General features: G+C 44.6%; 1 protein-coding gene across 4 annotated transcripts in view; it reads right to left on the bottom strand.

Annotated features, from left to right (window-relative positions):
- cdc42bpab (CDC42 binding protein kinase alpha (DMPK-like) b) overlaps positions 1-22998 on the bottom strand; it is a 114049-nt gene that overhangs the window by 4568 nt on the left and 86483 nt on the right. For 2 of the 4 annotated variants that reach the window (XM_079525554.1, XM_079525555.1), the window contains exons 24-40: positions 18278-18397; positions 16774-16860; positions 16514-16619; positions 16024-16160; positions 15685-15824; positions 15419-15500; positions 13514-13733; positions 12170-12232; positions 11573-11826; positions 10830-10954; positions 10037-10251; positions 9070-9167; positions 8397-8481; positions 7488-7611; positions 6653-6770; positions 5759-5861; positions 5214-5371 (exon numbers count right to left, since the gene is read on the bottom strand). In XM_079525554.1, coding sequence (XP_079381680.1) covers positions 5214-5371; positions 5759-5861; positions 6653-6770; positions 7488-7611; positions 8397-8481; positions 9070-9167; positions 10037-10251; positions 10830-10954; positions 11573-11826; positions 12170-12232; positions 13514-13733; positions 15419-15500; positions 15685-15824; positions 16024-16160; positions 16514-16619; positions 16774-16860; positions 18278-18397 — 2235 coding nt within the window. Of the gene's footprint in view, positions 1-5213; positions 5372-5758; positions 5877-6652; positions 6771-7487; positions 7612-8396; positions 8482-9069; positions 9168-10036; positions 10252-10829; positions 10955-11572; positions 11827-12169; positions 12233-13513; positions 13734-15418; positions 15501-15684; positions 15825-16023; positions 16161-16513; positions 16620-16773; positions 16861-18277; positions 18398-22998 lie in introns of all 4 variants that reach the window. The other 2 variants (XM_079525552.1, XM_079525553.1) reach the window with 1 other exon arrangement.

Genomic DNA, 22998 nt, shown 5'->3' with positions numbered 1-22998 from the left:
GCGGAAATAGCAGTGGACAGATAGGATGCGGTGGAGATTAAGGATGATAAAGATGATGAAGAGAGGGATAGGGATGGACAGACGAGGAGAGTGTAGTACAGAGGGAGATAAACACAGACAAGGACAAAGGTTGGGCACATCAAGAGAGGGGACGGAGGAGATGGAGAGAGAAATGGAGGAAACGAGAGTAAAACAGGAAGAGATGAACGGATAAAGTGACGTATAAACAGATGGGGAAGAAAATAGGGAGGGAGAATAAAAAAAGATAATTAGGTCAGTTAATATGCAACACTGATCCATAAGGTGCTTTACTAAGTCTAGGAAACTAGGGTAGAATGTATTTGGCAAAGGTCATCACATCCAATGACACACTACGAGTACAATACACATAATGTGAATTGTATGTGTATTACACATGGCACTTTCGAGATTAATCTTATCTTGTTTGTACTAACAAACAACTCAGTTGGGCTCGCCTGGTCATCGCAAATCCCAAAGAGCTCTGTGCTATGCGCTGTATGTGTGTGTGTGTGGGTTTCTCCTTTCAACCAGAGTCAAAAGTTGCTGCCATTCCTCATCATAGTGTTTGACTGGCAGCTGTGTATTGCAGCTTGTGTATTGCACTGTGCCCTAACAGTTCTGGCACATTCTACATCAGTCAATTGAGCAGCTCGATTGACCAGAACTGATTTGAAGAAGGAAAAACAAACACATAGGCAGGGGTAGTAAAAATGAGATGGCGTGGGTTGGGGGTGAGAGGTAAGGTTAATATGCACAGCAAAACAAGGCTTAACCTCTCGTCTCACCCCTCAACTTCTGGCTAAACTGGCACAAAGCATTACTGGACAATCATGGACTGCTATGTAAGCTACGCCAATTATGTAAAGTATGCTAAGATGGCATGCCTACATATGCCTTTTTTTCCAGTTCAGTGACGTTAAACCATTTGCTTTATGTATGTATGTGTCTCTTTACAGTTCAGTGATGCTTCCTTCCACTAGATCAGGGTTTGTGTAATTATCTCATCTTCATAGACTGCATTACCCTAATTACATTTGGCTTCAGGGTCCAAATGGAATGAGAGGTACTCTGTGTCTCGGGTACATTCATAGAATCAAATCAAACAAATTAACCAATCACTTTTATAATCTTAACTTTGATCGTTCAAAATCCTTAACTCAGATTTTATTGTATTATTTTAAGGGGTGGATTGTTGTTGTGCAGCTCAGACACATTCCTGGGGACACAATGATATAAATACCATTCTTTCGAATAAACACTTTAAAAAGAAGATCAACATTTTGAATTATATAGTTGGTTATTGGCACTTTTAACATTATGGGGGAAACAAACCTAAAATGGTCATTTAGTATTGTAATTCTTCATCGATTCCACTGTGGCTAGTGCAGCATATAATAGTCTCTCAAGCCAGACAACTATTCTACAATCTGTGAATGCTTTATAAAGTCTTTAAACTACTCTAGCTTCTGAAAGCCAAGAAAAGCAGCGGTGGTCCATTTGTCATTTCCATTCAAGAAAATATTAGAAACATATCTTCAAAATATATTTTTAAAATGTCAATTTCTGCTAGGCTTACATAGTGTCGACTGATTGTATTGACAGTAGGGCGACAACATGGACACAATGGAAGTGGGGCGGGAGGCGGTCATCCACTGTAGTTTCTAGTTTTCTAGACTGTATGACCTGAGACTTGTTTTTAATTTGAACCCATTAAGACTGGGAAAACATCCGTTTCAATTAGCGAATTTTTTTTAACTCAAATCTTTGCTTCTGGGCATCCCTGGAGCATCATACTTTGAGATGAGGGTTCATGGCCAAATAGATATCCTTTTGGGGGTCCTTGACATGAAAAAGGTTTGAGCACCACTTTTCAGAAAACTGTTTTAGTAGGATTTAGGTTTTAGAAGACATTTTGTAGAATCAACATCAGGTTTTAATGGGTTGTCCAACTGTTCCATTTCTAGTGGGATATGTCTTTACCACAACTTGACAAGTGCCTGTGGGTGATCATCCCACAATTTACCAAGAAATACAATTCAAAATGTCACAACGTCCCTTTAACAATCAATCAAGAGAGTGGACATGCATTTGAAGCAGGGTTAAGTCTCAGTTCTATTGGGAGCAGAACCCATCCAAACCCAGACCATCACGTGGCAGCACATTTACTCCTAATATCTTATGGTCTGATTTCAATGGATACAGTAAACCTAGACTACGCAATGCACTTGTCATGTAAGCTGGGTGATTTTACAACTTGAGGGAAAATACAGTAGCAGCTCGCCTCTCACAGCACAGACCATAAAGAGCATACAGTATATGGGCATTTACCTATATGGTTAATATAGATGGGTGATTTTCCCACCAATAGATATGCGCTTAACTTGTAGTTCTGGCTTTCCACAAGGTGGCATACCCATTTTCTGAAACACGCATGCATTTCCGGTTCAAATCTGCTGCTGAGCCAATCAAACAAACTGTTATGGGAAACTGAACCGGAACAGGAGCACCTTCTGGAAACCAGAGACTACAGTTACAGTATCCTAGCCTATTAGTTCCAATTGCAATTTTTATGGAATACCTAAGACACCTTGACCCAAAATAATCTGAATACCACCAACCTATATTATTGCCTTAAGAAGTCAACTGTAACATGGTGACCAAGTCTTTTCCCTCAGCATTGTCTAATCGAACAATGTAAAATTCCCAGTGTTAATTGGAAAGGTGTTAAAAACCAAATAAATGTATGGGTCCATTTGGTTACATTTCTTGGTTAAAATAAGGGGTAATGTGTTGTCCAGCAACAACTGCAGAAACGCTGTAGCACTGATTGCTATCAGAATATAGAGCTCTAACCTTTTATTTTTCCCCCCACAAAAAAAATGTTTTCATTTTACTTTTTACAAAAACATTTCACTTACATCCCCTTTAACACTGACAATTTTACTGTCCACAAATCATTGAACTGAATAAGGGAAATGCACAAGGATTCTCCCCAAACCATGTAACGGTGCCACAGCGCCATCTAGTGTACACTTTGCAATGGATCCCACCAATAATGCAGGAGATATTATTTGGTGACATTTCATGGATAACTGCGCAAACAACGTCACTTCATACCAAGGAGGAGAATCCTGTGCAGAAGCAACTATTTCATTACCAATAGATCCATAGCCTTAATGTCCTATTGTAGATGTGCTCAGAATTGACATGAACAGCATTTTGTTTTCATGGTTCAGGAACATGAGCAGGCCACCAGGGGGCAGTATGGAAGCAGACATGCTGGGGGCAGTGGGTAAACAAAGTACATGTAGGTAGAATGGCTGAGTGGCAGCGTGGCACCATTCATTCCAACGGCCGTAACACAAACCCAAGCCAATGAGGCGAGACGGGCTGGGTGACACAGACAGGCCATGTCTGGGGCACAGAGATGGAGAGCGATCGATGGTCCAGGCTCCCAGGCTGGTGACAAGTAGCCATTAGATGCCGCTTACAATGGCATTATTTGAAATGATGTGGGAAGTGAGGCATGGGGGAGGGGTGGGGCGTGGTGGGGTGGGGTGGTGCCGGCCGGCGTCAAAATTCGCAAACTGTGATCGCGTGGGTGCGTTTATCTGCGTGTGTGTGTTAAGTGTTTTAAACATACATCATGCTGCTCTAGGAGTGTCTGCATGTGAATATGTGTGCCATTGATGATATGCTGCACCTGTGAGTGACGCCTGCTGTGTGTCCGCGCACACATGTTCAAAGCGCACAGTCGGTGCTCCCACCACAGGCTGGTGAGGTGATTCAGTCAGTGCGAGGCTGTTTGCGATGGTTGTTTTGACATTACCTTCATCTTACTAAGCAGGGTCCTTAATGCCCTTTTCAGATCGGGGGTCTTCTCCGATGGTGAAACCGCCTGCCACTGCAGAGGAGAAGTCAAGACTCAACGCCCAACCCACAGACAACATGCCGGGGTGGGAGAGGGCATGGCAGGGCGAGGTGGAGGAGGGCAGAGGGCTGGGTGGAGGGGTGGGGGGGCGATAAATGGGGCAAAATGGGGCGCAATGGAGAAACCAGGGGCCAGGCATGGCAGGGCTAAGGGGATGCTGGGGGGAGCCACAGGAGAAATGGAGGGCAATTCCAGAAGCCAGTTGAGGATGCGTGGGTGGACCAGCAACACCACCCTAAAGGTCTACCTTTGATCCCAGGTGTTTTCATTCGGCTATTAAATATACTCCACAACCTTAGATTATATACTGGAAACTATTATTATTAGGTGGCAATGTAGCTAGGCGGCTAGGCAATGTTACAAAGTTATAGAAAATGAACTAAGACATGGCAAACAAAAAACAATAAATAACATTATAAATTGTCTTTTATAAAACGTAATTGTTTAAGCCTCTCTGTGTTACCGTCACCACCGACCAAATGGTAGGGTTTAACCATTATATTGTATTAATTCGCACAGTTAAGAAAAACGTTAAAAAGTAGGACAATTACACTGGTCCAGTGCATGAAAAATCTTCTGTGATTTAAGGCAATAGCTACCCATCTAAACTCCTTGGCTCTGCTTCCCAAAGGCTCGGAAACCAGAGCCACTGCCGGGATGAAGGCAAAGATCTTAGCTGGCCGAGCTATTGAGATGTGACATCACAGGGAGGCTAACCAATCAGTGAGAGGGGTTGGGATGAGGTGAGAGGCCTGCACGCAGGGGTTAGGATGTACACAGTATGTGGCAGATGGGACACAAGGCAACAATCTGACACGTCTCTGTCAATTACCTGACAGGCAAATGCACAAATTCTACATGGCTAGGAAACCTGTTACTAAGCAGCAAAAGCATTTTAGGGCATCATCGGGCCAATCTACAGTGGTTGTTGGGAAGATGAGGAAAATTTGCAGCCGGACGGACCATCAACTGAACGCAAATAGTGAAAACAAACAACAACAAAAAACAGCCATCATATGCTATTAGCACTTCTACTGCAGTACTATATTGTATAAAGTGTCGTAGAGATCAATGGAACACATTGTGACATTATTACTTTCAGGGGTTTGGTTCATACTAGGGCTATCTCGTGCCATTGTGTGCACCCTATTTGTACATAGAATAACACTATTCGACGCTATGGTACACAATTCCTGCTGGAGGCAGCTATTCATAAAGTGTTAATGCAATCTCGGTACAGGAAAGGGATTCACATAATCACCTCTCTGTCGAACTGGGAGAGGGGCGCGTCGCCACAATCCATGCCCCCTCCGGAGGACAACGAGCTCTCGGAGGGAGAGGTCATTGTCTGGCGCTTGGACCCGTAGCTCCCCCCCGACAGCTCCCTGCGCAACGCACTGCCGTTCTGGGAAGACGAACCTGGAGACAGAGAGAGAGAGAGAGAGAGACAGAGAAGTTACCAGGAAGAAGGGAAAACGGAAGGAGATATGGAGAGTAAGTATGTATGTCTTTGAATGTGATGCTGTACTTTGTGTTTTTTAGAACACGTTCCTTGAGCTACGGTAATTTAACTAGCCTCTAACTCTCTGTAACTGGTTATCCAATGAGAAATGGGTTCAAAGAAATACCCCACATATTTTCTTCTAGACACTGTGGTCAGCACTCGGTAGGTTATTTTCCCCACAGTGCACAGTTATGTTGCTTCATATTATGTTGGCTCCACATGATTCAATTAAGTTCATGGCACTGACGTGACTTTAACTGAACTCTACTGAGAAAGGCTTTGTGGTGAAATAAAATACTTACGTATGCCCAGTCCACTACTGGCGCTCATGGACCGGCCTGGTTCACCCCGGTTCTTGGTGATGGAGGGGATGCTGACTGAACCGCTGAAGCCTGCGCGGCTCTCCTGAACACGTACGTTCTGGATTAGATGCATACAGAAGGGCACACGTACACACAGTGCAGTGCAGGGAAGAGGAGTGAGAAGAGTGAGGGGAGAGGATCATGAGGGTTTGTCGCCACACTCCAAGTGAAATATGAAGTAGGTGGGTACGTGCAGTGTAAACGGAAAAATAGGAATCATCGAAAGAACACAATGCAATATTGGACCTTGAGAAAGATCTGTGAATGGATGGAGGAAAATAAAATGTACACCAGTCACATTGGGTAAAATAAATCAGGGTGGAAACTGAAGTAGCCGTCTTTCTGTGTGGATTCCATTGTCTGCATGCAGACAGGGCATGAGGGCAAGCAGACATCATCTCACAGGACAAGCAGAGATACTGTACCTTTGTGCACACACACACACACACACACCTCACGTGCATTTGTACATTTAAGCCCAGTCGTATAACATGGTCAGTTCTATGGGGATTGTTTGTTGTGGGAATTATGTGTGTGCTTTGCACCACTCTCCTACAATGTACAGGGGTTACGTATGCTGTGTGTCTATTTGCAGTGTTTGAGAGAAAACGTACATTTTCTCATGCCAATAAAGCTCCTTTGAATTGGATTGAAATTGAATTGAGAGAGACAGAGACACAGAGACACAGAGAGAGACAGACAGAGAGACAGAGACAGACAGACAGACAGACAGACAGACAGACAGACAGACAGACAGACAGACAGACAGACAGACAGACAGACAGACAGACAGTGTGTGTGTGTGTGTGTGGTTGGTGAGAGCAGTTCTCCTACCATTGGCAGGTCTTTGAGGATCTGGATGCCATCTCCTGGTCCCATGTGGGCCACATGGTTAAAGTTGGTGGGGTTGGAAATCAGCTTGTTCCTCATTTCTGGGTCACGCAGCATCTCTCTGAAATGAACACACACACACGTTTTATACTTTGCAGTACAATGGTGGCGTGTGAGCCAATTTACAAGCTCATAACGTGTTGCATCAGAACATGTTGCGACCTTGTAGATCAACTATTTTCGCAATATAGTCACAACTACAATGGCATGCCCAAAATAGGGCTGCCAGGTTGAAAGTGGCGAAGCACTCACGCAGAGTCCTGCATAGATGCTCATAGAAAAGTGTGAGTGTACACTGTACAGCCACAATACACAACACAGGCACGCACACACACACACACACACACACACACACACAGGGCCGGGTGCACCAGTGCATAGCAGAGAGAGGGAGACTGAAGGAACGACTGAAGGAACATGATAACAGTGGCTCAGGAGGTGGAGCGGCCGTTGTGGAATCCAAAGGTTCCAGACTCCTCCTGGCTACCGTGTCGAAGTGTCCTTGAGCAAGACACTGAAGCCCTAACTGCTCCCAATGAGCCGGTTGGTGCCTTGCATGGTTTCCTCCGCCATCGGAGTGTCAATGGGTGAATGTGAAACACATTGTAAAGCACTTTGGAGAAAAGCGCTATATAAATGCAGTCCATTTAAGTGCCTGCACTTTAAAAACACAAAACTTGTATGGGGAGTCGCACGGCCAAATACTATTCATATTAATTCGGGGGTCCTGGACATGAAAGGTTTGAGAAGCACAGCTGCAGTAGAGTGGGTCGCCCACCTCCTCTGCTGGAGTCGCTCTTCCTCTGGCACCCTGAAGGAGAAGCGTCTCTTGTTGTTCATGCTGCGCACCATCTGCTTCCTGCTGTTGTCCGACGTCTCCGGCACAACCAGCTCGTCGCCCTCTGGAAAGTTAGCATAGTGGGACAGAAAGTGTGCATAAATTACACAACCCGATGTGAAATTGTTGCATTCAACATGTTGATCTGTGACCCTACTGTCATTTGTTTTTATATTACATTATTATTTATCTACCATTTCTTATTCGTTTTTTTATTTCATCTATTGTTGCCTCATTCTATTGTGTATACTTAACTTTTTTGACCCGTTTATATGCTTCAACGTGAATGTGTATATGGTATACACAAGATACCAGGGTTGTGGCTCTTTCGGAGCAGGAACTCTGGGGCGTGGGAGGGGTAAAATACTACTTTTTGTATGTATGTATGTATGTATGTATGTATGGTTCTATTTGACTGATTTGAAAATGTTAGCATTCTCAGATTCTCTTACATAACATAAGTCTAACTAAACAAAATAAGTTTCCTGGAGAGATTTCTTTCAGCTCAGACACCCTGAGGAAGGCCAAATTGTATGGTCGAAACATTGCTGCACCCGTCCTGTGATGTACCGACACATCTTGCTACAGTAAAATATTTTTTGGGAGATGTGTTGTTTCCTTCATTTTAAACTGTTACATATCCTGTCCTGCAACAGCGGCAACTGGGTGTGCACAACATTCTTTGTTGAACCAGTTATCTTGTGTAATTACAGGCATTTCAATTCTTCAAAGTGAATGTTACTGAAAATGATGCACCTTGTAGTTGCGAGTCTAGAGAGACTCTGTATGTGTGTATTAACCATTTTAAGCATTTCTCCTTCATTAGAGAATGTGGGTGCAAGTTCTTACCAGCCATCTTGTTTCTAAAATAAATGAGTCGGACTGTCTCCAGCCCTAGCAGGTTCAGAGAGCCATCGATGTTCAGAGGCCGCACCTACCGGGGAGGTTAGACATGTCAAAAAAACTGATCTTAGGTCATACACTGTATTTGCCTTTGAGGAATTCGCACTTTAAATCTGCATCTTATCCCTGCATCTTGTCTCTGAACAATATTTACTAGGCAGGGTTAACTAGGTAATGAGTAGTTTATTGTGGCAGAGCAGTGTCAGTTTGTATTCCTTCACGTCCACCAGGGGGAGCCAAAGATAGCCTATAACAGGCTTCACTGGATTGTCTCAAAACTATGTAGCTACTGGACGTTTTGCATCTTATAGCAACATGATAAAAAGGCACAGATTATTTCGAGTTGTGAGGAGATGTGATATATTATATGACAACCAGCCTGCATACAATCACTGGCTTTATGCAGGTGAAGACATTTGGTGTAGAAAGAAAAAAAAGTGGGAGGCTAGAACAGACCCGCTGGCGGACTTCGGTCAACTAATTATATAGGTTTTAAGTGGTTAAATACATGTTTAAAAACTCAACTCAAAGCATACGATACCACATAATTAACCGCTCAGCCTTAGTAAGTATTCCTGTATTTGTGACAAAGCTTGGGTGAGCCTGTCAAGAGACGGACCTTCTTTAGAGGAATGGTCTGGATCCACTCCATTGTGTTGACGTCGAACACATCCACCGCGTTCTCACTGTACACTGACAGGTAGGGGGCGTTGTAGCCTGGAGGGAGAACAGTGCACGTCAGCAGATTGTCATATCAGCTACAATGTGCTTTTGGTTGGTCTTTAAACGTTACACACCGTTACACAACCAAAACATCACATATCACTGACATTTTGTAGCCTGGAATCTAGACAGATTCGCTACATTTGTCTTTTTTCCACTGAGTAAAAAATAAAAGAAAAAAACACTGAACGTAGAAATCAGTCTGGATTTCAGGCTAGACAATTTGACAGCTTTTGATCACAAGTCCTACATTTAAATGACAACAAATACTATCCAAATCTAGGGCCAAACAATGTTCAGAACATTCTTAACAACCCTGCTATGCTACTGTTTTGGGGATGACTTGATGACCAAGCTCCTTACACAGTAAAACGCTCATTACTAACCCATTTATACCTGTTGCACTTGCAACCTATGTCTTTATACATTTCAATCCGGAAAGCATCTGTGTCATTTCATGTTTCCATCTGCTACAGAGGCTGAGAAATAGTTTATTTCGTGAACATCTAATGTTTCTGTAATGTTTTCCAGAAAACTGATTTAGAAGGCGTTTCGGCCTCAGGTCTAAATGGGTATCCGTTTGTAACTCAGAGTGCACAAAATTGAAAATGTGACTGTTTAATCCATTAGAACTGGGAAAGCATCTGTGTCATGTTAGATTTTCCCCTTGGCCATTTAAAAATAGCAGATATACAATTTGTGCCGCACTGTGAGCAGCTTGTAAGTCTGCCATTTCGAACATTTATGAATAATACTTGAAACTAAGCGTCTTAATGTGTTACAGTACGTGGCTTTGTAACAGCGTGTACATAAAAACAGGGGGTGAGGAGGATTCAGAGGGCGTGAAGGTTTTTTTAACTCACAGGCAGCGACGGGCAAGGCTGGCCACATGAGCTCCTGCTGCCGCGACCGGCGTCCCTGGGAGTCCACGTAAACCCCGATGGCACTGAAGCACAGCAGCAGCTCCTTGCTGGAGATCTCCACGGCACAGAGGGCGTCCAGGCCCTGCTGGGAGATGAAGGCCAGGGTGTGGTCCTCGTGGTGGAGCAGGTGGACCGGGGACACGTCTCCGTGGACACTGTGGACGGACGTTCGTCGGGAGTTAGAATGGGCTCTGCGCTGACTGCGCACACAGAATAGCTCTTCCTACTTCCGGGCCGCTTCCCTATTTCCTTCACAGGTGTTACCGATGATACTAATTAAGGCTCTGTTCCATTTAGTGTGCAGTGGTTCTCAAACTATTTAATTTCCTACTATTTGTACACTCTCAGAGTCACAGATCCGTACAGGGTCATTTGGAACAAACGCATCGTCAATTGCGTTGAAATTCAGTACCACATTTGTATTCTTCGAAAAGTTGTTAGAATACTCTATGAAAGTCTAGTCTATGGAAAGAAGTCGTCAACCTTATGTTCAGGTTCATGCAACGGCTGGATGTTTCCGAAAACAGTATAATTGTGGCCCTCACAAGCCCCAATATGAGCTGTTCTCACTATACATCCAATGATCCAAACCTAAGGGTGCACTGGTTAAAATCCCTGTATGTACTGCCTGTGGGTTAAGTTGTGCTATTTATTTTGTTATGTTTCTTTTATGTTGTTGTACCGTATATGGACCCGAGTCTGCTAATAAAGTTTGAATTGAGTTGAATTGAACCTGTAGCGGGTGAAGCCAGCCTGATAGCCCACGTAGAGACGCTCGCTGAGCAGACCCATCCACTGGACTTGCCCCGGGGCCTGGAGCTCTCGCAGCCGGCGGTGGCGCTGCTTGCTCTTGTTCACCTGGAGAAGAGAGGGACGAGGTGAGGGGATTTTAGAACGTTATATTATGCTGTACAATTGTCACATTGTTCATTAGCGTGTACAGTACAGCTATGTGCGAGACAGTTACACAAAGCTAGACATTGTAAATATACTAGCATGGCGACCATCAAGTTTAACCACATGAACGCTAGCGTTCCTATACATTATGTACTTAAGTACTGTACTTAAGTAGGCCCTACAATTTTGTATTTGGAATTTACTTAATTCCAATTTATGTAATTCCAATTTCCAATACTTTTGCTTGTACTCCACTACTGTACATCTCAAATCCAAATATTGTACTTTTACTCCACTACATTTATTTGAAAACGAGTTACTTTGTAGGTTTTGATTTAGGCCTACAAAAAAAACATAACCACTTCAGCCCTATATACATTTCAGCCATTTTATTTGCTATTTTCAAAAAAAAATTATACATTTGAAAATCTGAACTGAGACATTCTACACAATGAGTACTTTTACTTTTGGTACTTTAAGTACACTTTTATGCCAATACTTTAGTACTTTCACTCAAGTACATTTTGAATTGATAGTAAAAAAGTAAAACATTTGAGTACTGTGTCCACCACTGCTCACCTCGTAGCATATGATCTGCCTCTTCATGGCCACACAGAGGCAGGTTAGCGAGCTGTTGCGGACCGGCCCGGACACGATGGCCGTGCAGCCCTTGGTCTCCGCCAGCTTGAAGGAGTCCGTCTCGCGGCCGTCCAGCGCCTGCGTGGGGAAGAGGCGCACGTGGCGGTTCCTGCCGGAGATGACCGCCAGCAGCTGCTCCTGGAGGATCAGGTCTATCTGGTGCACCTTCTTATTGTCCCCCACCCGGATGATCTCTGTGGGACAGTGGGGACAGGATGGGGGAGGTGGAGGGATGACAAGATGTTTGCGGGATACGGGGAAGGATAAGGGTGGGGGATATGGGTAGAAGGGTTGAATACAAGGGTTAAAATGAAGACAGGAGTGGGGTTGTGAGAGGAGAGGGTGTCACCATTTAACCACTTTAACTTCCAACCCTTCCCTATTTTGGGCATGTTGTCATGGGCAAAAAGAAATTGGCAAATTGCCAAAGAACGTAAAAACATGGTTAAAACCACGACAACACCACTCAAACTTATGAAAGAAAACGTAGATGTAGGAAGCGAGGAAGAGTAGACGAAGCCGCCAAGCAGGTCTTACCATCTTTGGTGACATGGATGACATAGAGGCCTTCTTCGTTGCCCAGGGCGACACGCTCATGATCTGAAAGCAGAAGAGACGTTGAGACGAATCTGGTTCAGTGCCAGACAGGAGACAGAAAAGGACATTCTGTACAGCAAAGTCCATCTAATTAGCAGCATTTGGAATTTTCATAACATGATAGATGGTGAACTGCTATAACTAGCCTGAAGGGGATTCTCTCTTCACAATGTAATTGCTCACTTGCTCACTCACCGGGAATCATGAATTCAATAATAATGACATATGCAATAGGTTTGACATTTAGCTGCATTCTAAAACAATGCCCTATTCGGCTCAACTTAACGGGGAACAATGGATTTATGAGCTACTGACTGCCCATGGATACATGGGAGGTACGTGAGGTATGAACAATAACCTACTTTCTGTAGGTTATTGTTTCTGTAGCTATCACAACAGCAAAATAATATCACACCTATCTTTGCATGTTTTTGTGTGTATTGAATTGATTATACTTTAAACTGTTAAAATGTGTATGTGCACAGAGTGTACACATTAATTTGGTATAATTTGTAGTTTGTACACTGTAATAACAAATTAAAGCTGCACTCTGCAATCCATAAGATTTGTGTCCCACCCAGGGTTCGAACCCGGGTCTCCCAACAAGTGTCTAAAATGTAGCCAAGTTAACACATTGAGAGCCCACGCAAAACTGCCCAAAATCACTTTCACCTAGAAAATCCATTCACATTTTTATAATTCAGCTGACTGTGGAGACACATGCTGGAACTTTTTACTTTGAAATGTTTTATAGTTTCTGAGTTATTTAATTTAAACGCCAAATGCATTCTCAATGGCGAAAACACAAACTTTGGCACCACGTGTAAAAAAAAAAAAAAAGAAAGTGTTTTGATTTTTCTGATTTTTTTTAATAAGACGTCCACAGACGTCTTGGGCTATGCACGTGCGGTAATACCCAGGACGTCCACAGACGTTTTGGGCACAAAATGTGTTAAGACAAAAAAAACATTTTGCGCCCTCCAAGCTTTGAGCTGCATGCAATATGGACGCTAGAGTTCATGTGATCAACGTACTCCACCACACAAGTTGGTTACAATGTCTTATTCACGAAGAAATAGTCTCTGTCGAGTGGAAACCTCATACTGTATGTCTTTTCAGGATTCAAATAGAAAAGTATCAAAAGAAGCACATCTACAAGCTCAAAGCATGTCGCTTCACCCCGCAGTTTGAACTCGTAGATCTGCTACTCTTGAGTGACGCTGTAGTATGATCAAGTATGCCGTTCATTTACGGGGGGGGGGGGGGAAACGTTTCAGTGCCCACCTATGATAGCAGCAGACTGTGTGGTCTTGATGAGTGGCAGTGTGTGGTCATACGCCTCCTTGGGGACATAGACGAAGCGCTCCTTCAGCTTGTTCTTCTTCAGGATGCGGTGGAGCTCGTTGAGCAGCCCCACCCACTTGTTCCTCTCCTGGTCGCTGTCGGCCAGGATGAGGATGGAGGGCTTGTGGCTGGTGGAGCAGGACAGCTGAGACGCTGTCACCTGGGAGGACACAGTGAATGTGAGTCATTGTAGTGTTCATTTAAATCGTCCTGTGGGCCACGAGGGTATTGCAGATGGGCCTCCAAATAATTGCCAAACGCTAGGCTACGATTTTTAAGACCTGTGGATGATTATACAAATGCCTTATAAATCAGTTGTTCTCACACAAAAATTTTCAAACATAGCAGATGTACAAGATCGCAGCTTGGCATGAAATGACTCGCCTTGAGCTTGTATATCTGCTATTTTTGAATAGCCAACGCAAATATCTAAAATGACAAAGATGCTTTCCTGGTTTTAATGGTTATTATTATTATTATTTTAACAATGATACAAAATTACGTGGTAATTTTTCTTTAATACTGATAAATAGCAACTTAAATTTGTGCCATCGATCCAAGCCGGAACACAATCGATTGATTGATCATTTAAATAAACAGGCTCTGCAAATGCACGTAGTCAATCCATCTGACCAGCCTATCACAGCCGATATGCTGGCAACATTTTCAAGAGGGCCCTGAATCCCCCTGAACCAGAAATGGTTATTTCCTCGTCTGGCCTGTAAGGTGGTAATCATGTGTTTTCAAAGCGATGGTTCTCTAATAAGAATGCATTTAGGGGAAGGAATACAGAGAGAGAGTGCGAGGACATGAAACACCTCACAGGTTATGAACCAAATTTAATCTCAAGACATCTCAATTAGGTCTGTTCTTTCTTATGTGGTACGCGTTCCAACTGGCTGACCCACCACAATGCCCTAACAATGTTATTATTAGCTGCTCGTCTCTGCAGTCTGCGCCAATGCAACTTTAGACAGAAAGTGTGTCTCTGCAGTCTGCGCCAATGCAACTTTAGACAGAAAGTGTGTCTCTGCAGTCTGCACCAATGCAACTTTAGACAGAAAGTGTGTCTCTGCAGTCTGCACCAATGCAACTTTAGACAGAAAGTGTGTCTCTGCAGTCTGCACCAATGCAACTTTAGACAGAAAGTGTGTCTCTGCAGTCTGCGCCAATGCAACTTTAGACAGAAAGTGTGTCTCTGACTCTCTGCAGTCTGACCAATGCAACTTTAGACAGAAAGTGTGTCTCTGCAGTCTGCACCAATGCAACTTTAGACAAATGTAATTGCGTTGACTGAGAGGGAAAACTGCTAAAGGGTGTAATGCTTATATCGTTGGCCATTTTTAACTAAAGCCAGCATTCTAAATGAAATGAAATGCCTCTAAATACTTGCCAATATCAATATGGCACCATTTCCCCAGTGAAATCGAAAGGTTTACTACGCTACCACACCATTAATAATGCAAATCCTACTTTCAAAAGGGATGTATATACTTTTGGGGCGGCTGTAGCCGATTGATCGATTGATTGATTGACTGACTGAATACTTTATTATTCAGAAAGGCAAACCGCACACTATCCAGTCAGAACATTTAGGCTAAAAGGATAACTGGGGACTTGTTTCCATTGTGTTCCTATCCGAGCGGGTAGAGGCCATCCGGGAATGGACAGGTCACTGGTTCAACTCCTCTGCTCGCCCATTGTAAAAAGACACTTAACCCACAGCACCCTGCTCCCTCCCATGGCTCATTAAAGCCATCTAAGCGGCCATCAGCTGGGCAAAGCTGAAAAAGCAATTCCCCATTTCCCTATTTCCCCATACACAGAGAGAGAGATCGAGCTTACTCTGAATATACAGGGGACGTCCTTGCGGTTGGCGTGGATAACGTCAGATGCCAGAACTGAGCTGACCGAGAACTCCTCGTCCCTGGAGGACAGAACAGGACAGAGAGTTAGGTATGAACAGCCACATTAATGTCTTTCTTTGGAATAGGACATGACACATATGAACCTGTTGGACAATGTGGCTTTTGCCTTTTCAAGCTGCTTGACTATGGTAATTCAATTGTAGCCCAGAAGGGACAGTGGATTTGAGCTGTCGTCCTCTTTACCTCATGTCTATTACTTGGCTGACCACTACACTGGGCTGTGTGGCCTTGCCTTCTCCCAGTTCATAGAGGAACAGCTTGAAGTCACACACCACGGCCATCGCTCTCTGCCACCCTTTCTTCACCCCCGTTGGCTTCGGCACCTAGGATAGATACCAGAACATGTATCACTTAAGACAACACACAGGTTATAATTATGGACTTATGGTTATTTGTCTCAACTGCTCAATTAGTCCCGATGCCTTTTAGAAAATCTAAAAGATGCAGGTTCTATGAGCGAGTAAGAAATATCCAGTTTAAAGCTCCACAGACAACCACGGTGTCCGTCCATATCTCTCGTACCCTGACATGGCCCTCGTAGGCAGTACCAATTCCTCTCTGAGGGTCGATACCCAGTGGCCCCTTTGTCTGGTCCTGGGGAACCGGACACACCGCTGGAGCCTTGTCCGCACACGTCACATGGCAGGAGAAGTTGCACACTGTGGAGGAAAGAAAGTAGTTCTATGAAACATTTATGTCATTTTAAATGGTTTGATGCTGTATTATGAATGCCATTAACACCAGACAAATAACCTCTTTACAGTACAAAGTTAACACATTCATCTGTAGGCCAGTGTCTGCATCCTATTGTATCTTTGTATCTCTGTAATTCTTGTATGATATAGAGATCCAGTTGTAGTTTGTGGTCTTTTAGGTCTTGCACACTGCATTGTCTTCTCTCTAAAAACCTCAATACCTATCTATTTCCTAACACAATATCTCTCTACTTCCCTCTCGATTATATTTCTTCTTTCACTACCTATTCCTTCCCTCCTCCCGTTTTTTTCCTCACCTTCACAGGTGCAGCCCTGGCGAATGAGTCCCACCATCAGGGAGGTGCACTGGTTACACTTAGTGGGAGTGTTGAATGACTTCACCACGAACTGGTGGGCTTTGGGCTGCAGCGAGAGAGGACAAGAGATAAATACAGTATAGTGGGGAAAATATATAAGAATGTGAGGAGAACTTAGTGCTAACATTCATGCCAAAACCTCCAACCCGTCACACATGAAACTGATTTAGCCATGGCAAACAGACAGACAGATGTCATACCTTAGGCGACGAGCGTCCGATGCTGCCATACCCCCCTGAGCGCATGGTTGGCGTCTGGACTGTGCTACGAGGCGGGTGGTCTATCAGCTGCATGACAGAACCGCACAAAAACATTTGGTATTGAGTTACACACATCCATGACACACTGGCAGAGACCGAGTGCTTTCAACAATGTATTAGTTACAGATAACAATGCTTAAATTATAGGACACACAAGTTATGAAAAGAGATTCTGCAAGAAAGGTCACAGACAAGGGTTGAGGGGACAACATGCTGAATGTCCTCCTTTTACTTCATGCTTTGTTTAAAGTGTTGAGTCGACAATTGTAAAAATCCAACATTTTTGTCAAGTGATGTCACACGACACTTTTAACTGAAGAATAAAAGAGGCGTTAAGACTGTCACTCAGCACTTGTCTGTAACTAGGTTTGCTGTGCAGCTGCAGTTACTTTGTGCGCCTCTGGATTATATTATTAAATGCTTAGTTGTGTTTTAGTGCAGGGGGTTGTAGAGGTCTTATTTTTTTGTTGGAACGGCATTCTGATGGTTAAATGCAGGATGGCAGATTACCACTTATGCCCAATTACAAGCTGACAATGTGTTGTGAGCTTGTAGATCTGCTATTTTGGAAAATGTTTGCCTATAATGCCATGCCCAAAATATAAATGCGAGGTTGAAAATGGTTAACATCGGTGCCCAGCACAATTCAGATAATTCATGCTAATTATACACCAGTTAACAAGTCACTTTATCTGGTGAAATTGACTAATTCCAATTGAACAGGTAGGATAGTGACTGACAACTGTGTTTACCATCACCAGCTACAGATAAGTAAGTCAAGTTTCATGCCCTGGCTTTGGTTACTGGGAGACGTTGGTCTGATCAATGTAAAATTTAACAAAATGTATTTTGTGTCACTCGTCAGTACAGCCGCAAAACAAAATCAAATATTCTGTTACTTGGAAATCTGAAAAGTCACCTTCACAGAAGCATTGGCTGAATGAACTTACTGTACACCGAAAAAGATACTGTACAATGTAAGGAGAAGGCCTGCAACATATGAAAAGATTTGGGGTAGGTTCTTGTGCACTTACCATAGCACTTGCCCTAGCCCTAGCCTTGATGACCTTACAGGCATATTCAAAGGCTCAACTTATGTAACTTAGATAGCATTCTATGTAGACATAGCACTCTATAGTGTATACGCATAGTTTAATTAATATAGATATTCCACTGTTAGGTTATTAGCGTACGTATGATTCTTGATGAACATTTTGTTATGTATTTGATGTATTACCATGTTTTGTTCTTGCCTACTGTAAATCGCTCTGGATTAAGAGCATCTGCTAAATGCCTAAATTGTAAATTGTTCTTTGAGGTTCTACCTTTAAAATCTCCTCTTGGTTTATTTCACTAGCTTCAACTTGTTGTTGTGAAAGTGATATGATAATAAATTATGTGTACATTGTCAAATAAATCTTAAAAATAAAAAAAAGTTTCTGACCTCTATAGGTTCCATGTCGCTAGCCGTGGAGGGCGAGCGCGACCGAGACTTGAGATGGGACTTGGAGTCCTCGTCCCGGGATGGAGTGTTGGAAGGTGTGAAGTTATCTATAGAGTCCACCTGCGGAGAGACAGGGAGGGGGCGGATGGTAGGATGAGAGAGAGAGGAAGGAGGGAGCGGGGACATGGAAGAGAATGAGGGGAGAGGTAGGATGGAGGGAGAGATGAAGGAGGGAGCGGGGACATGGAAGAGAATGAGGGGAGAGGTAGGATGGAGGGAGAGATGAAGGAGGGAGCGGGGACATGGAAGAGAATGAGGGGAGAGGTAGGATGAGAGAGAGAGGAAGGAGGGAGCGGGGACATGGAAGAGAATGAGGGGAGAGGTAGGATGGAGGGAGAGATGAAGGAGGGAGCGGGGACATGGAAGAGAATGAGGGGAGCGGTAGGATGGAGAGAGAGGAAGGAGGGAGCGGGGACATGGAAGAGAATGAGGGGAGAGGTAGGATGGAGGGAGAGATGAAGGAGGGAGCGGGGACATGGAAGAGAATGAGGGGAGAGGTAGGATGGAGGGAGAGATGAAGGAGGGAGCGGGGACATGGAAGAGAATGAGGGGAGAGGTAGGATGGAGGGAGAGATGAAGGAGGGAGCGGGGACATGGAAGAGAATGAGGGGAGAGGTAGGATGGAGGGAGAGATGAAGGAGGGAGCGGGGACATGGAAGAGAATGAGGGGAGAGGTAGGATGGAGGGAGAGATGAAGGAGGGAGCGGGGACATGGAAGAGAATGAGGGGAGAGGTAGGATGGAGGGAGAGATGAAGGAGGGAGCGGGGACATGGAAGAGAATGAGGGGAGAGGTAGGATGGAGGGAGAGATGAAGGAGGGAGCGGGGACATGGAAGAGAATGAGGGGAGAGGTAGGATGGAGGGAGAGATGAAGGAGGGAGCGGGGACATGGAAGAGAATGAGGGGAGAGGTAGGATGGAGGGAGAGATGAAGGAGGGAGCGGGGACATGGAAGAGAATGAGGGGAGAGGTAGGATGGAGAGAGAGAGGAAGGAGGGAGCGGGGACATGGAAGAGAATGAGGGGAGAGGTAGGATGGAGAGAGAGAGGAAGGAGGGAGCGGGGACATGGAAGAGAATGAGGGGAGAGGTAGGATGGAGAGAGAGAGGAAGGAGGGAGCGGGGACATGGAAGAGAATGAGGGGAGAGGTAGGATGGAGAGAGAGAGGAAGGAGGGAGCGGGGACATGGAAGAGAATGAGGGGAGAGGTAGGATGGAGGGAGAGATGAAGGAGGGAGCGGGGACATGGAAGAGAATGAGGGGAGAGGTAGGATGGAGGGAGAGATGAAGGAGGGAGCGGGGACATGGAAGAGAATGAGGGGAGAGGTAGGATGGAGGGAGAGATGAAGGAGGGAGCGGGGACATGGAAGAGAATGAGGGGAGAGGTAGGATGGAGAGAGAGAGGAAGGAGGGAGCGGGGACATGGAAGAGAATGAGGGGAGAGGTAGGATGGAGGGAGAGATGAAGGAGGGAGCGGGGACATGGAAGAGAATGAGGGGAGAGGTAGGATGGAGGGAGAGATGAAGGAGGGAGCGGGGACATGGAAGAGAATGAGGGGAGAGGTAGGATGGAGGGAGAGATGAAGGAGGGAGCGGGGACATGGAAGAGAATGAGGGGAGAGGTAGGATGGAGGGAGAGATGAAGGAGGGAGCGGGGACATGGAAGAGAATGAGGGGAGAGGTAGGATGGAGGGAGAGATGAAGGAGGGAGCGGGGACATGGAAGAGAATGAGGGGAGAGGTAGGATGGAGGGAGAGATGAAGGAGGGAGCGGGGACATGGAAGAGAATGAGGGGAGAGGTAGGATGGAGGGAGAGATGAAGGAGGGAGCGGGGACATGGAAGAGAATGAGTGGAGAGGTAGGATGGAGGGAGAGATGAAGGAGGGAGCGGGGACATGGAAGAGAATGAGGGGAGAGGTAGGATGGAGGGAGAGATGAAGGAGGGAGCGGGGACATGGAAGAGAATGAGTGGAGAGGTAGGATGGAGGGAGAGATGAAGGAGGGAGCGGGGACATGGAAGAGAATGAGGGGAGAGGTAGGATGGAGGGAGAGATGAAGAAGGGAGCGGGGACATGGAAGAGAATGAGGGGAGAGGTAGGATGGAGAGAGAGATGAAGGAGGGAGCGGGGACATGGAAGAGAATGAGGGGAGAGGTAGGATGGAGAGAGAGAGGAAGGAGGGAGCGGGGACATGGAAGAGAATGAGGGGAGAGGTAGGATGGAGAGAGAGAGGAAGGAGGGAGCGGGGACATGGAAGAGAATGAGGGGAGAGGTAGGATGGAGAGAGAGAGGAAGGAGGGAGCGGGGACATGGAAGAGAATGAGGGGAGAGGTAGGATGGAGAGAGAGGAAGGGAAATAAAGGATCGAAGGAAGAGATGAAGAGGAAGTTGGCGACAAGGAGTCGGCAAAGAGGGGAGATGATGAAGAAAGGATGGGGAGTGAAGAGAACGAAAGGGAAGACCAGGGGAGGAGGGAGTGTCAGTTTCAAAAGGTTTGTATTGGACAGCTAAGAATAACACACCATGGGCCTCCATGACCAGATCCATGCTTTAGGGGAAGAAGCAGGCACCACAACAACAACACAGAACAGGAGCTACATAGTTTGTGGTTTAATAGAACAGTGGTTCCCAACTCTGGCCCTCCGGGAACAGCATATAACTGTCCTTATACTAGCCGTCTTCTATCAGGGACTAGTTTGAGGTGGTAAGATGGAACCAGTAGTACTAGTAGTAGGCATCCCGCGGACCGGACTTAGGAACCACCGGTTTAAAATGATTTAGAATATCTCAACCCACTCGAACCTAACACAGGAGACGGGACACCAACTTAATTGAAGGGCACGTATTACAAGCACAAGAGGACAAAGAATCAAAGGTAAGTGATCATGCTGTGTTTGAAAGTTTTACACTTTCAAACAAAGTTAAAATGAACACAAATGGACACATCAAAAGCATATGCAATATAAGCCATTCACGAAGCCACTTTGGTGGATATTAAAAACAAAATACACAGACATAAATGCAAGCAAACACATTGGAGGACAGGACAGGGTGGCACAATATTCCAGTTCTCCATGCAACAGCAAAGAGACCTTAACAACACTCCATATCCAATAACCAGGAAAGCCTTTTACTAAAGCACCCACCATGCAACCACACACGCACACACACACACCACAACACAGCTAAAGGCCATTCTGAGGGCCAGACAACAGCCATCACAGAGCACACAGAGCTTGCTTACACGTCTGCCTTTGCTAGTCGGCCCAACGGATGGCGAGCGCTGCGGTGGCAAGGGACAAGTAGGCAGGGGTTGGCAGAGACAAAGACACGAGTGAATGTCAAGAAAGCAAACTGGACAGAGGCAAATAAATTACGCACACAGAGGGGAAAAGAAGAGGAGAACTGTATGGGTCGTTCGTTATGGAAGCCTTGGTAAATGAAGTCATGTCCACGAGGGCTGGAGATTGGGAGTGAGTTGAGATCATGTGGACACAAAATGTGATTGTGAGTGTATGGCAGGCAGGGTGTGTGTCACAGGGGGAATTAACCACTTAACACCCTTTCTTATACTGTTTTTTTTTTTTTTTAATACATTGTAAGACTTTAAAATGTGAATAATTTTGCCTATAATGACATGCCCAAAATAGGGAATGTGTTAATGAAAGTATGAATCATGTACTGTGTGCGTACTGTGTTTGTGCACGTGTGTATTTGAAGCCAAACCCCAGCACTAGAAAGCCAAGGCAGCCATTCAAATAGCCTACTAGCCTAACATAATGCAGACTGGATAGCACCCACATGTTAGAGGGCAACATCTGCTCCATCACGTGCACCAACACTCACTTGTTCGCACATACACAAACAATCACACTCTCTTTCCCTCTTGGCTAGTTATAGAATTCCTACTGCATACAACTACACAGCTACTCACACTCACACACGCACGCACACACAAATAAGCCTTGTCCTGGACAAAAAGAAACTTACAGCGTCTTCCCAAAACTCAATTAAAGAGGATGAGGATGACGAATAAGAGTCCTGACATACCAAAGAAGGGAAGCAAGAAAATAAAAACAAACATATTGGAAAGATGAGAACAAAAACAACTTAAAAAGCCACATAAGATAAAGAATTGCAGTCTTGAAAAGGATGGAAGAACTCAAGAAACAGCATCATCAATCAAATTGATAAGTTAACAGAATTAAATCATGGCAGGCATGATTTAATCTTTTATGAATGAGGACCTGTATGCAACAATCTTGTTTTAATTGATGATTTTTGAGTGGTGTAAACCACTCCTACAACTGGCTTTTGTGTGCATAAAAAAATGACCATGGTTGCTATGTTCAAAATAATTTCTGACGTAATTAAATCACACCCGGGTGAACTGGATGACCGTAGCAACCGTGGTCATTTTCTCTGCACAAAAAAAGCCAGTTGTGAAATCACATCCAGGTGTGATTTCATTACGTCAGATCAGAGCTGATCATGCTATATAAAACCTTACACCACTCAGTTCACACGGGTGTGATTTTTATATCATGCTTTATTATTTATTGCCTTGGATGTGGTTGCTAATGAAAGAGGCTGTTGTTCTTAATTTCCCTTCAGGGATTAGTATTTCTATTCTATTAATATTAATAATCCTAATAATCATTTAGTC

This window comes from Electrona antarctica (assembly GCF_951216825.1).
Source record: "Electrona antarctica genome assembly, chromosome: 17".
NCBI lineage: Eukaryota > Metazoa > Chordata > Actinopteri > Myctophiformes > Myctophidae > Electrona > Electrona antarctica.
Note: the sequence above shows the minus strand (reverse complement) of the source record. Positions and strands in the feature narration are given on the sequence as shown.